The following is a 14,903-nucleotide window of genomic DNA, read 5'->3' on the forward strand; positions in this document are numbered from 1 at the left end:
GTTAAATTCAACATTTTTTTCCAGTAAAGGACAAATTCAGCCGATTCAACCTCATAAGTTTACACTCGAAGTCGGATGCTGGAATTTTGTCTATTAAGATCTGCTTGACTCTTGTAACAACTGACACACACAGTTAACAATACTAGTGAAGAGAGAAGAAGGGTTCAACTCTCCTTCTAACTCATGAATCAGAACCCACACAAAGACCGCATTTTATTTCATGACGAAATCTGCTGGCTTTTCTTTTCTTCTTCCCACATAAAACCGAAACAGATATATTTTTTCTGATAATAAAAATGCATTAAATGGGAAGGGCCAATGAATTCAAACACACCTTCCCTCCACAAAGAGATATAATAAAAGTTGTTTTGTTTTTCAATTTTGATAACTTACATAATATGAACATTTGTCCTTAATTGCTGTGCAGTTGAATTCTGGGGTTAACGTCTTGGCTTGGCCTTCTAGATCGTAGAAAATGTACCACCTACTCACACAAGTTGGGGCGATGACTCAAGTCAAATGATGAGTAATTTTGTTTATTAAGGATATTTTTTCTGTTTTTATTTTTACATTTTGGGTTTTCAATGTCGAGATTTTGATAAATAAAGAGATAATTACTTAAAAAGATCTTATATATACAGTTCCCTTCTATTGAGGGACGCCATTTAGGATACCCTACAATTTTTTTTTCCAATAATCCAAACCATCTATTTTTTAGGTCTTCATTCATAGATCATCTTTACAAAAAAATTAAACAAATTGGAAACCGTTTCAACATCCAATTGTGTCCTACAAAATCAATAAACACGGTGCTTCAAGAAAATACTAAAATTTCAATAACTTAATTGAATGGTCAAATGATATCGGATTCAAGTGATTTTTTGTAGAGATGATCTTTGAATGAGTATCTACAAAATAAACGGTTTGAATTGGTGAAATACGATATAGAGTAAGCCATATAAGAATAAGCTTATTTGAAAGATCCCTCAATAAAAGCCCTCTACTTATATAGATTTATATATATGCAAAATAGGGATGTTGCTTGGGATCCTTCATGCATGTATGTGTTGTAATTGTACTTGTATGTCTGCCACGTTCCAGCTGGAATGCATACACAAGTACTTACTGGTCATTCGTCATTTCACAAAAATACGAAAGTGATTCATTCATTTCAGTCCATTCCGTGCAAACCAAATGCAAACTGTTTCTTCGGGTGTTAATTCATTCTGTGAATATGTGGTGTGGGCATGCATTGTTGGATTCATTTATTTTTCCTACACGAGTCCAATCCAAGATCCATCCACCGCACGAGGAGCAGAAAAATTTATGACGCTTTTAGGGTACATTACGAATTTATTTTCAACCATTCAAATTATTTATTTTTTAGATCTATATTTAGATATTATTCTTACAAAAAATTAGACAAATCGAAAACTGTTTCGATATTCAATTATATCATACAAAATCAATGAACATGGTGCTTCAAGAAAGTACTAAAATTTCAATAACTTAATTGGATTGTCAAATGATATCGGATTCAAGTTATTTTTTGTACAAATGATCTTTGAATAATTATCTACAAAATAGACAATTTGGATTAGTAAAATATAATACGAAATGAGCCCTACAAAAATGTCCATCAAATAAACTAATTTGAAGAATTCCTCAATAGAAGAGATATATATATATATATATCTATATATATAAAGCAAAAGGCAGAGAATGGTGAAACATTCAAAATACCAGAAAATGCCCTTGGTTAATGCAAACATTACAAATTAAAATTATTAATTAAATGAGGATAATATGGTAAATTCAAAATTTTTCGTATTAAAAAAATTTAAAAAAAAAGAAAATTCAGATAATGGATCCTATTTTTATGGAACACAACTATCCATTATCTTTTTTAATTCTAAAATAAATTTAATTTTTTTAAAAAAAACCTCTTGCAGGCGCGGAAGCGCGTGCAGAGAGGCTAGTATATATATATATAAAGCAAAAGGCAAAGAATTGTGAAACATTCGAAATACCAGAAAATGTCCTTAGTTAATGCAAACATTAAGAATTGAAATTATTAATTAAATGAGGATAATGTGGTAAATTCACACTTTTCATATTAAAAAATTTAAAATTAAAAGAAAAATTAGATAATAGATCCTATTTTTATGGAACACAACTACTCATTATCTTTTTATTTAATAAATTTAAATTTTTTTTATAAAAAAAACCTATTACAGGTGCAAAAGAGCGTAAAAATGCTAGTATATATATAATAGAGAGAGAGCACAAGAAGAAGCCGCATCCGCATCCTTTGGTGTCGTTGGCACGTAAGTGCTGCCCAAGTCCTGCTCCGAATGATCCGGCTGAATTCACACATTAGCCATCTAATTAACTAACAAATTAATCATCTAATAACTAATTAAGAAATTAGTTAGCTCGATTCCATGAATGAATGAAATGTGTGTCATAAGATGATAAAGATGGACAAGTTTAGTTTTGTCTCCTCCGGTTCTGAAGGCATGCCTGGCCTATTGCCTATTGCCTATTGCCTATTGCCTATTGCGTCTTTGAATTGAAGAATTAAACGATTCAATTCTCCTTTTTCTTTGATAAAAATGAAAACAAAAAAGAAAAGAAAAGAAAAGAAAAGTCTCAGCGTCCGGTCCGGACTCATACAGCGACGTGTGGGATGGGAATAAGTCAGTCAGCTCTACTCTACTCATACAGCACTAACTATTACTATGCATCTGGTCGGTAATGTATCTAACGCCTGTATCTATATATTATTAACATTCCATTTTAATAATATACAGATGCTTTGCGAGTTTTTTAGGGCAAACTTTTAAAGAGGTCATTATCATATTACTTCAGTTTTTATTTTTTTACTCATATGTGAATTGTATTTTGCTATAATTTTTAATCAACAAAGTATCTTTCTGATTTTTTATTTTATTTTCATTTATAGCTCCAGATGACATTATTACGCTCACATCTTAGAATTCCTCCAGAATTAGTAGGATTATTAGGAATAACTTTATGGAGCGGAAATGTGAAACTCTAATGAGATTGCTTGCTATCAAAATAATGGGATAATATCAACATCATATCGATATAGTAGGAATATTTGTTAAACTAATAATGCTATTTGAGAATTTTGGTACATTAATAGTGGTATTTGAGTGAAATTTTCAAAAAAATATATATATTTTTTAATTCAAACCTAAAAACCATAAAATCAATTCATACTCTTTTTTATTACAAGGGAGGAAATCAAATTCCTGGCATAGCCTAATTCTAATTTAATTTCCCACCCACCACTTGGGCTATGCCAAAAGCAATTAAATGGTATATATATATATATATACAGTCCCGATCTCTTGGACCACAGGAGTCCAAGAGATTGTGGTCACCCACCGTTGGATATTAATCCAATGGTTCAAAATGATATATATAAATGCAATATGACATAAATGATTATTACCCGATTCAAGTCATAAATGAGTGAAGCGTTGAATTTACATCCAACGGTGAGTGACCATAAATCTCTTGGACTACAGGGGTCCAAGAGATCAGGACTGTATATATATATATGTACAAAGAGTTTCTATTGAGGGATCCTTCAAATTAGCTTATTTGAGGGATACCTTTGTAGAGCCCACTCTGTATTGTATTTCACTCATCCAAATCGTCTCTTTTGTAGATATTCATTCAAAGATCATCTCTACAAAAAATCACTTGAATCCAATATCATTTGACCACTCAATTGAATTATTGAAATTTTAGTACTTTCTTGAAGCAACGTGTCCATTGATTTTGTAGGACACAATTGGATATCGAAACAGTTTCCGATTTGTCTAATTTTTTTCAAGGATGATCTATGAATATAGACTTAAAAAATAGATGGTTTCGATCGTTGAAAAAAAATTCGTTCGTCTAAAGGGTGTCCCTCAAATAAAATTATTTAAGGAATCCTTCAATAGAAGGGGACTATATATATATATATAATATGATATCGGATTCAAGTGATTTTTTGTAAAGATAATCTTTGAATGAAAATTTACAAAATAGACTGTTTGGATTAGTAAAATACAATATAAAGTGAACCCTACAAAGTGCCCTTCAAATAAGCTTATTTGAGAAATTCCCCAATAGAAGCTTATTGCATATATACATTATTGATGGATTTGTGTATTACTAAAAATGTTTGGAGAGTGAATTTTTATAGAAGCTCAATTTTGTTCTTGGGGTCATAACATGAGAAAGTGCAAGTTAAAGGGAGTAACTTAGAACTTTTTAGTCTTCTTTTATGAGATATTCACAAGGGCTCTGCTCTTTAATCGTTGTGTTCCACGCCAATAAAAACAATATTCATGCAAAGAAGGCAAAAGAACTCGCAGCATTCATGTAATTTGAGCAGCGTACATGGAAAGAACACAGACAGAAACAAACTAAAAATAATTAATATTTATTATCATACTGAATGTTCCTTTTTTTTTTTTTTTTTGGTTGACATTTTGTTCTTCACGCATATATAAAGAAAACCAATCTATATCAGTGTGTGAAAGAAAAAGCCACTTAAATGCAAACCAAGAGGAAAACAAATCCCCAGATGGGCACAAAAGAATTTGCCTATATATTATGGGAATGTCCCAACAAACTCTGTTAAATACCTACTTAAATACGTGCATGTATTCAGAAAAACTTATCAAGCAGAGATTTAAAATGTGAGCTGCCGCCATTGCCCAAGAAAAACAAGGCCAAGACAACCAGAACTGTAAGGAGGACCCACATCCAAGGCTGCATCCTTCTCTTACTGCGGTTGCGAAGAGGCAGAGGGATGGATTTTACCTTTGTTTGCTTTGTGAACTGCGATGATTTCTGAGACCTCTTTGTTACGGTGATAGGTTTCTCTTTAGTTTCAGACTGCTCTGGAGTTTCAGTTGGGGTTTCCGAGCTTGGTTCTGGAGCAGATTCTCCTTCACTAATACCATTTGTGGCCTTTGTTGTAGTTGCCTTCTTTCTTTCCTTCTTCTTCACCCTCTTCTCCCTTTCCTGCAAAAGATACATGTCGTGCAGGGCCAATACTTAGAAGGCAAGAATATTGCATCAGGTGGAACAGAGATCCACATGTCTAAATCTACAATTGCCTATGAGAAGTTTATAGCGATGAAAAGAAAGGGATGAAATTTTACCTTCTCTTTCTCCTCAGCTTCCTTCTGTGCTCTTATGGCAGCTCTGGCTTGGGCCTTCTCCGCTATTCTTTTCTTCCTCTCTTGTGCTTCCTTGGCTTTGGCCTTCTCCTCCAGCCTACGCTGCTCTCTCAACCTAGCTGCTGCTTCTTCCTTTCTCAATTCCTCTGCCTTTCTGGCCAACTCTTCTTCCTCCTTTGTTAGTTTAGGTTCTTCTACTTTTTCATCTTCAATCTCATTTCTTCCAGAAGCAGTTGCTGGGCTAATTTCAGATGTAGCAGGTTTCACAGGCTTCTTGGTTTTGGCTATCTCAATTTTTGGCTGACCAACCTTCTTTGCAGATTTGTCATCTGGCTTTTCAGATTCCACAGGGGCAACTCGTTTTGCTTGTTCAGGAGTAGAAAGCACTGTTGCCAAATTATCCTTGGTTGCTCTAACAATATCAGGTATTATAGGGGGCTCCTCATCAGGACCAAGTGAGCGCCCATCTGAGGTTCTCAATCTCCTCAGTGTACTCCTGTTGTTGCATCTGACATATTCTTTACGGAAATCATCATTTTTATTCCAGAGTTCCATAATCGTTTCCACCTAAACAATTGAGTTTCAGCCAATGCACATATAAGCTGTTTTTCCAGATTCTTCAACAAAATAGGTTGGTGAAACACACACACGCACACAAAACAGGACTCCATGAGCTAACCTGATTGATACAAAAATGTTGCAGTTTTTCCCTATCTCCACTCAATGCTAAATTATTAGCAACCTTTGCATCATCCTTGTACCTCCAAAAATATTTGTTCTGCAGATTCAAGGAATAAGGGGTTAGTATTTCTTTTCTAAATTTGCATCTATTTATTTCAAGGGTGAAGTTAACAAAGAGATAAAGGCATTGTACAATTAAAAACATGATTTATCAACTGGATAAACATGTATAAGCAACTTTAAACATGTCCCCTTACATGTGACATTATGCAAGGAACAGTAAAACATGTTCCAGAGTCTCTGTGTGTGTGCATGTGTAGAGAGAGAGAGAGAGAGAGAAAGTATAATCCTAATAAGCAATTAGGGAATACAAACACCTTGTCATATTGTTGTTTCCTCAAACTCTGTAAATGTGAGTAAGCTTCTTGACGAATGTCATCTGCAGCTCTAAACTGAGAAAGTAATTCATTCAGCATATTGTTTTCTTCATTAAATTTCTTTTTAGCAGCTTGGGTGACTGTCTCTGCTTTCAGAAGATTGTTTCTGAGTAGATCCATCTCCTTCCTCAGAACCTGTAATAATGGAAAATCAGATAAATAACTGAACAGCTCATCTGCGGCACTGACAAGACTTTGTCTAACTCTTACAGTATCAAACAGTCTTATCTCTATTTTTGGTTACTAGAAAATGTATACTAAAATTCGAAGGTGATTAGTTGTTTCTAAGTGAATTAGATCTCATGATGACCACCATATGAACAATTTAACACAACAATCCCCCATACTGGCTAGATAAGAAAAAGAAAATAACAAACAACTAGAAAACACTACCTTTGAGCGCTCTTCAATATGGTCTTTCTGGTCTAACGCTTGTTGAACTTCATCCTGCTTCCCCAGGCTAGAAGAGAGCTGTTCACGAAGTTGCTTCATTTGCTTGATTTCGCGAATATATTGCTTTTCTTCCTTCAAAGGCAGGGTCTCATGCTGCATAGTATGTTCCATATTGCGTATCTATTCATGAAACAAAGATCAAAAAATACAGACATTCAATACTTACAAACATATTCAAATATGCTATATAAATCTAGGGCAGCAATCAATAGTGTTGAGGGATAGACGATCAAATCGCTTACTTTGCTATCCATATCCTCAACAGACATGGCATTCTTCACTTTGTTAATCATTAATTGAAGAGTATCCATTTCCTGGCGTTTGGCCTTAAACAGGTCTCGTGCAGCTCTCTCTTCAGATCTAGCAGCTTCAAAATTGTCGAAATACTCCTTACAAGTGGCCTGGCCATGAAAGAACCCCAACAGTTAATGTGAGAAGATACTAAAATCTAACTACAAAATACAGTTGAAACCATTTCCAAAAGATTCCTCACCCTTTCCATTTGGATTTTGGAACGAAAAGTATCCCGGCTTTTAGTTTTTTCTTCAACGTGTAACTGAGCTTGTTTAATCTGTTCTTTCAAATTTTCGTCATCATATCTTGGAACCCTAATCAAGAAGTAGAATGGCCTCTTTTCTACCTCAGCACCTTTATTCTGTCCTTCCAAAGCATCAGTAGTGGAAACTTCCTGGGAAGATGTCGAGGCTTCAGATCTATGAATTCCGTCAGTGGACTCCACTACCTCACATGTCGGTTTAACGTCACTATCAATTTGTACATCATCCAAGTTGCAATTTAGTGGCCTGCCACTCTCCTTAGAAGAGTCATTCAGAATCCTGGATTCAGATGTGGTACCATCATCTTCAGGAACATCTCTGCTTCTCAGAGCAGATGTACTGTGAACTTCAGACCCTGGTTTGTCATCAGCATCTGGTTTAGCAGGCAAGCTAGCTTCATTAGAATTGTTTTCAGCAAGAGATATAGGGACCTCACATGTCGGTTTAACGTCACTATCAATTTGTACATCATCCAAGTTGCAATTTAGTGGCCTGCCACTCTCCTTAGAAGAGTCATTCAGAATCCTGGATTCAGATGTGGTACCATCATCTTCAGGAACATCTCTGCTTCTCAGAGCAGATGTACTGTGAACTTCAGACCCTGGTTTGTCATCAGCATCTGGTTTAGCAGGCAAGCTAGCTTCATTAGAATTGTTTTCAGCAAGAGATATAGGGGGGCTAGCAGCACATTCAACCTCCAAATTTGACAACCCAGAATCTACATCTACGGCATCATTTGATATATTTTCTTCACAACCATCCTGGCTGGTCTTGGGTTCTGATATCACATCATTAGCTGGACAACTTGACAGAGTATCACTCACAATGGGTGCACTCTCAAATTCAACTTCTGATTTTGAATTGGGTTCTGGTATTGCATCATTAGCTGGGCAACTTGACAGAGCTTCATCCACAATTGGCACACTCTCAAAGTCTACTTCACATTTTGATTTGGGTTCTGATATTGCAGTATTAGCTGGGCAACTTGACAGAGTATCATCCACAATTGGCACACTCTCAATGTCTACTTCAGATTTTGATTTGGGTTCTGATATTGCAGTGTTAGCTGGGCAACTTGACAGAGTATCATCCACAATGGGCGCAGTCTCAGGTTCAACTTCTGATTTTAAATTGGGTTGGGAGATTGCATGACTTTCTGGGCAAGTTGACAGAGTAACATCCCCAATGGGCACAATCTCAGGTTCAATTTCTAATTTGGAATTCGGTTCTGATATTGCATCATTAACTGGGAAACTTGACAAGGTATACTCTATACCAGGCCCACCCTCAGCTTCAATTTCTGATTTTGAATGCTCAAGAAGGCAAGGATTAGGGCTTTCACTACTCTTCTCATTTAGGTTTACAGCATCAGTCCCTGCCATCCCATCATCAAGAGCGCAAGTTGAAACATCTTCAGTAGGTAGAGAAACCTCGTTTTCAACATCTGGATTTCCTGTTGTATCATTATCAGCAACAGTTGAAAAGCTTTCACCATTTTCAGTAGGCATTTTCTCACAGCTCTCAGCATTTTCACATGACCCGTTCTCATCAGGTGCATCAACCAAGTCAACTGTAACTACGGGCTCTGAAAGGCCCTCTTGAGCATGAACAATAAGCAAGCCATCTTCAGTACTTTGATCAGGGACAGTGCCATTGCCAACTTCTGCGGCCAACTTGCTCTCAACTTGGAAGGAGGCGTTTTCACAAATGACCGGGGCAGGCAAGGCTTGGCCATTTTCAGAAGATACATTTTGTTCAGCTGGATTTCCTGGAGTACTATCATGAGCAGGACAAGCAGGCAAGCCGTCCACAATTACCTTGGACACAGGATCACTCACAACTTGCTTATCAAGCGGAGTTGGAATTGAATCATGCTTCGACTCTGGGCCGAGATCCCTTGAAGCATCTTCCACGGGCACCTCCTTGGCCAGTTTCGGATCTTCATCACTTTGAATATCACAATTTGTAAGAGAATTCTGTGGAATGGACTCTGCAACCTCAATCGTCATCTCCCCGTCGGCAGCCTTGTTTGGTGAATGAGGTTGGGGAGTATCCTCCTGAGAAGAAACACTCTCTCCCACCTTGACCTCCATGTGAAGGCTGCCATTTTTTTGAACCCTGCCGTTGAGATCAGACGACTCAACAGGATCCTCAGGTATGATGGCATCGCCTCCGGTCACAAACACATATGAGGAGTCGGCGTCGTCCTTGGAAATCCCATTCCCATTAACACTACCATTCCCATTCTCATTCTCGTTCTCGTTCACGTTCACATTCACATTCACATTCAAAACCTCACCTTTAGACACCTCAGATTCACAGGCATCGCGGTGCATATCCACCTCTGCCGTCATTGTGATCTAAATCAAAATCCAACCACAACCACAACGATATGTATCTATTTCACAGACAAAATTACAAAATTTCAAAGTTATTTTTCATTTATTTATTTATAATTCCGTTAAAAGCAACTGAATTGATAATTTAGAGTGAATGAAAATTGAAGAAAGCGTCAAAGCAGTGCAAGATCTAATGTAAGGAGATCAGATGGACTTACCGGTGCAGATCGAAGCAACGGGTGTGAATGCAATCGAGCCGAGCAGATCGAGAGCTAGATCAGCCAACCGACATCAATGTGGTAGATTTTAAAGACTGGATGAATCTTTGTATGTATTGTATAATGTATGAGGTGGGTGTTTGGGAATTGGGAAAATAAGCTACAGCCAAGAGAGAGATGTGAAATTGTAGATTGGATTTGGAACAAGAGAAACAGCTGGCGAGGGAAGAAGAGCAGGAGAGAGAGAGAGAGAGAGAGAGAGAGAGAGAGAGAGAGAGTTTGTGTTGTGAACTTGTGATTGTGTGTTATGTTTGTGTTTGTGTTACAAGTTTTGGTCAATTGAAAGTAGAAACTCTCACTAAATAGCAAATCCATTTGTATTGTACCTTTCTTTCTTCTACTTTAATCCTTATGCGGCTCCTTGTGTTAGTAATTAATTTGGATTCAAAAATCAAAAGATATGTCCACACGTTTTTCCTTTTTTTCTCACATGCTTTTGTTTTTATTTTTTCCTCATCCATCGCCCACCGTTTGTCCCTCCCTATCAATATTCAATATTCAATATTCACTGTCCATTTCCCTTTTCAATATGTATTCAATTATTTCACCCGTTAAAAATAACTATTTCATGCTTCATAATGTATGACTAGTTTTCGTGAAATCTGTATACAACTAGTATTTCTTTTTTCATGAAATTTGTATACTACTAATTCAGTTCATCCAATTCACTTCAATTCGACACTATTTGAAGTTTTTTTTTTGTTATATTGAAGAGAATCGAATCATTGATGCAACTCATTATTCTGGTTTATTCAGAGTTACTCACAAACGAGTCATGTAAGTTCAAAGCTTAAAAAACCCATTTGGTAGGCTCATTTTTTAAAACCTAAACTAAAAAAAAACTCAAAAACACCCCGTTATTGAAAAAAAAGAAGTGAGATTTTAGAGTCTTTTTTTTTTCTCTCTCGCTCTCTCTCATGTCTCTCTTTCCCCTCCCTCTCTCGTCGGTTGGTGGTTTTGGGTTGACGTCATTTGCAACTCCGTCAAGGTCTCCTTCATCCACTACCTCCTTAGTCTGACCTGACCCCACCCAAAATCTTTTCATGTTTTAGGTTTCTAGGGTTTCCATTGAAACCACACAAATTTTTCCTTTTCTTTTGTTAATTTCAATTTGAGAATTTAGGGTTTTTTTATTTTAATTTCAAATTTTTTTAGATTTAAAAAATAGTTTGGAGTTCAATATCAAACAAGTTTTTAGATCTTAAAATCACTATTTGAAAACTTATTTTTTTAAAAAGAATCAAGTTTTTAAGTTTAATTTTTTGAGTAGGATACCTTAATATTTTTAATAAAGATAATTAATTATTTCCTATATATATATATATATATCTATATATATAAAGCAAAAGGCAGAGTGTATCTATATATATAAAGCAAAAGGCAGAGAATGGTGAAACATTCAAAATACCAGAAAATACCCTTGGTTAATGCAAACATTAAGAATTCAAATTATTAATTAAATGAGGATAATACAGTAAATTCACATTTTTTCATATTTAAAAAAAGAAAAAGAAAAAGAAAAAGCAGATAATGTATCCTATTTTTAGGGAACACAACTACCCATTATCTTTTTTAATTCTAAAATAAATTTAAATTTTTTTTAAAAAAAGCCTCTTGCAGGCGCGAAAGCGCGTGCAGGGAGGCTAGTATATATAAAGCAAAAGGTAGAGAACGGTGAAACATTCAAAATACCAGAAAATACCATTGGTTAATTCAAATATTAAGAATTAAAATTATTAATTAAATAAAGATAATATGGTAAATTTACATTTTTTATATATTAAAAAATTAAAATTAAAAAGAAAATCAGATAATATGTCCTATTTTTATTATATTTTATTAATTCTAAAAATAAAATATAAAAAATAAAAGAAAACCAATTGGATCATGCGTCGCTAGTATAATATAAAGTAAATAGTATCGTATTATGTAGGGAGTTTTGGTTGAGCCTAATAGCAGTTTTCCAAACCATGTGCAAGTCTGGTATTGCCATTCTGGGCAGGGGCTGGAAGTGCTACTGTCTGGGCCCATTATGAAAGGGGCCCAAAATTATTATTATTATTATAATATAATTGTATTATATTATATATTATTTAATATTTTCAGAAAAACAAATATTTGGATAACATTGGAACATGTTAAACTCCTTGATGCAATGCACTGCACCCCTTCCACTCCTACATGTTATAAATCTTTCTTCTATCCCAACCTAAATTATGCTTTCTGTTTGTAGATTGAAGAGATTCGAAAATCCAAAGTACGGGCTTTTATTCATTGCGAAATTGATACTTATAAAAATCAATCGAATGTAATTGTTTATTATTTAGTATCAACTCAAAAGGAAAATACGATTTTTTTTAAAGAAGGAGTTAGGTTTGAAATTGTTGTATGCATTTTTGCGAGGGGGTTAGGTTTGATTCGAGTTTCGTAGGGTTGAATAGTTGCACAATGGTATGGCAAATAGTACAAAATAGCAATCATTCGGCCGTTAAATTTGTTTTTTTTCCAACATAGAGTTAGAAGAGAATGGTCTTTTGTATATGAATAAGATAAGATTTTCTTCGTTGGTTGTCAATTGTTTTACGTTCATTCAGTCATTCATTGTATATGAAAGACTTGATTCTAGAAACAAAGAGCATACGGGCAAATCTCATCAATAGTTAGTAGGAAAATACTACGCCTATCACATAATTATATAGTCAGCTGAAAAAAGTTTTTAATTTTAATTTAATGAGACCCCAAATCCAAGCGATGTGGTGGGACCTAGAATCAAATGCAACAAACGCGTGAAAACATAAAAGAGGGAAATGTCTGGGCCCAACTCAAATATGAAATGTCAAAAGAGGAGGCACCGGGGGCTTCTCTGTTTTTTTTCTGGTTTGACATCAGATAAGGATCATATTTCTTTTCCCAAAAAGATAAAACTTTTTTTTTGTTTTTCGGAAAAGATGAGGGACCTGTGTTTCTTTTTATAATTTACCACTAAGGTCTCTTCATCATCAGTTATAAGCATACATGCAGCAGAGAGAAACCTCGTGGGGGCTGAGGCTGGAGCGGTTCTGTGTGTGTGCGCCTGCGTGGTTAATCTTTTGACAGTTTGAGGTCTTGCCAATTCATGTCTCCAGAAGTCTATATGTTTTTTTTTTAAAATTCAGGTCTTGCCAATTGAATATTTAAGTCTGAATTAGGGCATGCACATGCATGATGCATGTGGCTTGACAGACAGCAGGGATGGAAGACCAGGAAGACCAAGTTGATCGATCAAGTGGGTTTTATATTTACCCAGAAAGAAAGGAAAAAAGAAAAAAAGAAAAAAAGAAAAGGGAAGATCTGAACTCAAGTCAAGTGGATATACCCTAGGAGGAATCTTAAACCAAGTATAGTTTTGGCAAAGGTTGAACTAGTCTAATACTTGCTCTTAGCCACACATATCGGCCTGGCCTGGCCAAGTTGCCATCCAGCTAATTGTTGCGATTGATGATGAATTTTGATAATATGACTGCCAGTGGCAGCCTAACATACAGGAAAAATATGGTAGATATGTGGACTAACATTTGACAGCGCGACAAGCGTTTTGCTTGATCTCGTTCAGGCATCTTCGAATATTCAGGCATCTAATTTATCTATGAATATTCGTTTTGGTTGACCTCAGAATTTATCTCCTCTTTTTTTTTCTTTTTTTTCTTTTTTTCCTATTTTACGGAGCTGCCTCACTAATTAAATTAAAAATTATGATTATTAACTTTTTTATATATTAATTAAATTAAGAATTATGATAGTTGTTTCCTCACCTGCAAATCCCAAATCGGAAATCACGGCGCGGAAATCATAGAAGTGTAGAGAAAAAAATCAGAAACGGGTGTCACAATGGATGGCTATAAAAGGAAACAATGGGGAGAAAAAAATCACAACTTAGAAAACAAAACACCTAGCTCTGCCAATTTTCTTCCTTCCCATTTCTCTTGATCTAAACCTATCTCCTCCAACTTAGAAATAAAATGGCCTCTTCATTCCCATTTTCTCTCAATCTAAACCTAGCTTCGCCAACACAGACATGGGGGCAAGGGGCTGTACCAATATGGATGACTTACTTTGCTTTCTCATGAGGACCAGTTATTGTAAATGACTCATTACTCCTTGACAAACGATGTTGCCATTTGAGTTGCGAGGAGTTTAGTAACTCTTAGGGATGTGCTCATGCTAGGAACAATGGATGATAACTAAGTGGTGAGTGATGTCATGGCACTGAGCGTGCAAAGTGCGGCTTCAGTCGCAAGTGTGGGTCATCACCTCATTGTGAAATCTCTTGAGGTGCAAATGCCAAAAGCTTAGTTGGTGACAGAATGGAATTTGGTTGAAGATTGTTAGAGTGTTATAAGGTGATTGAAAAGGGAGAGGGCAAAGACGTTGGAGGAGATGCGACATCAGCTTGAAATATTGCAGGAAGAGAATCAAAAGCTATCAAATATTTTAGAGATTTTTACTCTAAGGACATGCAAGAGGAGTTGGAGGCCTTGGATCGACTGGGTAAATGTGTGCGAAGAGATCCAAGTTTTGTCAAAGCTAAGAAAGTGATATTTGGAAGCTCAAGTGATGAGCCCCAAGAAGTGGTGCTTAAAAACCCGAGAGAGGAGATCCAGAAGGCCAAACTAAAGTCTCCTATTGTGGAATCACGAAGCGCAACATGTTGTTGTTTAAAAAAATTAATTTAGTCCCTTGTTTCCTCTTTTTTTAAATGTGAAATAAATATTTTAATTATTTTTTATTCTTTTAATTTTAACGACACAAATTAATGTACTTATCATCCAACTATAAATACCCGCAAATGTACAAATCTTTTGGAAACTACGAATGAGTAAATAGGTTATTAACCAGGTAACCTGTTTAAGACGACCTGAACCCAACATGACAAGTTTATTAAATGGGTTGGGTTAGCATTCTTGACACG

General features: G+C 35.6%; 1 protein-coding gene across 4 annotated transcripts; it reads right to left on the reverse strand.

The window, feature by feature from the left end:
* Window positions 1-4,496: 4,496 nt before the first annotated feature.
* Window positions 4,497-10,219, reverse strand: LOC117627283 (calponin homology domain-containing protein DDB_G0272472). 4 transcript variants are annotated; one of them, XM_034359286.1, is made up of 9 exons: window positions 9,896-10,219; window positions 7,958-9,736; window positions 7,275-7,711; window positions 7,024-7,182; window positions 6,722-6,901; window positions 6,269-6,463; window positions 5,890-5,988; window positions 5,193-5,777; window positions 4,497-5,052 (listed from the first exon to the last, which is right to left on the reverse strand). In XM_034359286.1, exons 2-9 carry the CDS (start codon window positions 9,690-9,692, stop codon window positions 4,693-4,695), a joined length of 3,750 nt encoding a protein of 1,249 aa, XP_034215177.1. In that variant the 5' UTR covers window positions 9,693-9,736; window positions 9,896-10,219; the 3' UTR covers window positions 4,497-4,692. The 4 variants fall into 4 exon arrangements, with proteins under 4 accessions (XP_034215177.1, XP_034215175.1, XP_034215174.1 ...); XM_034359284.1 differs by having other exon boundaries at window positions 7,275-7,523; window positions 7,770-9,736; XM_034359283.1 differs by having other exon boundaries at window positions 7,275-9,682.
* Window positions 10,220-14,903: the final 4,684 nt, after the last annotated feature.

The sequence above is a fragment of the Prunus dulcis genome, chromosome 5, assembly GCF_902201215.1.
Source record: "Prunus dulcis chromosome 5, ALMONDv2, whole genome shotgun sequence".
NCBI classification, from domain to species: domain Eukaryota; kingdom Viridiplantae; phylum Streptophyta; class Magnoliopsida; order Rosales; family Rosaceae; genus Prunus; species Prunus dulcis.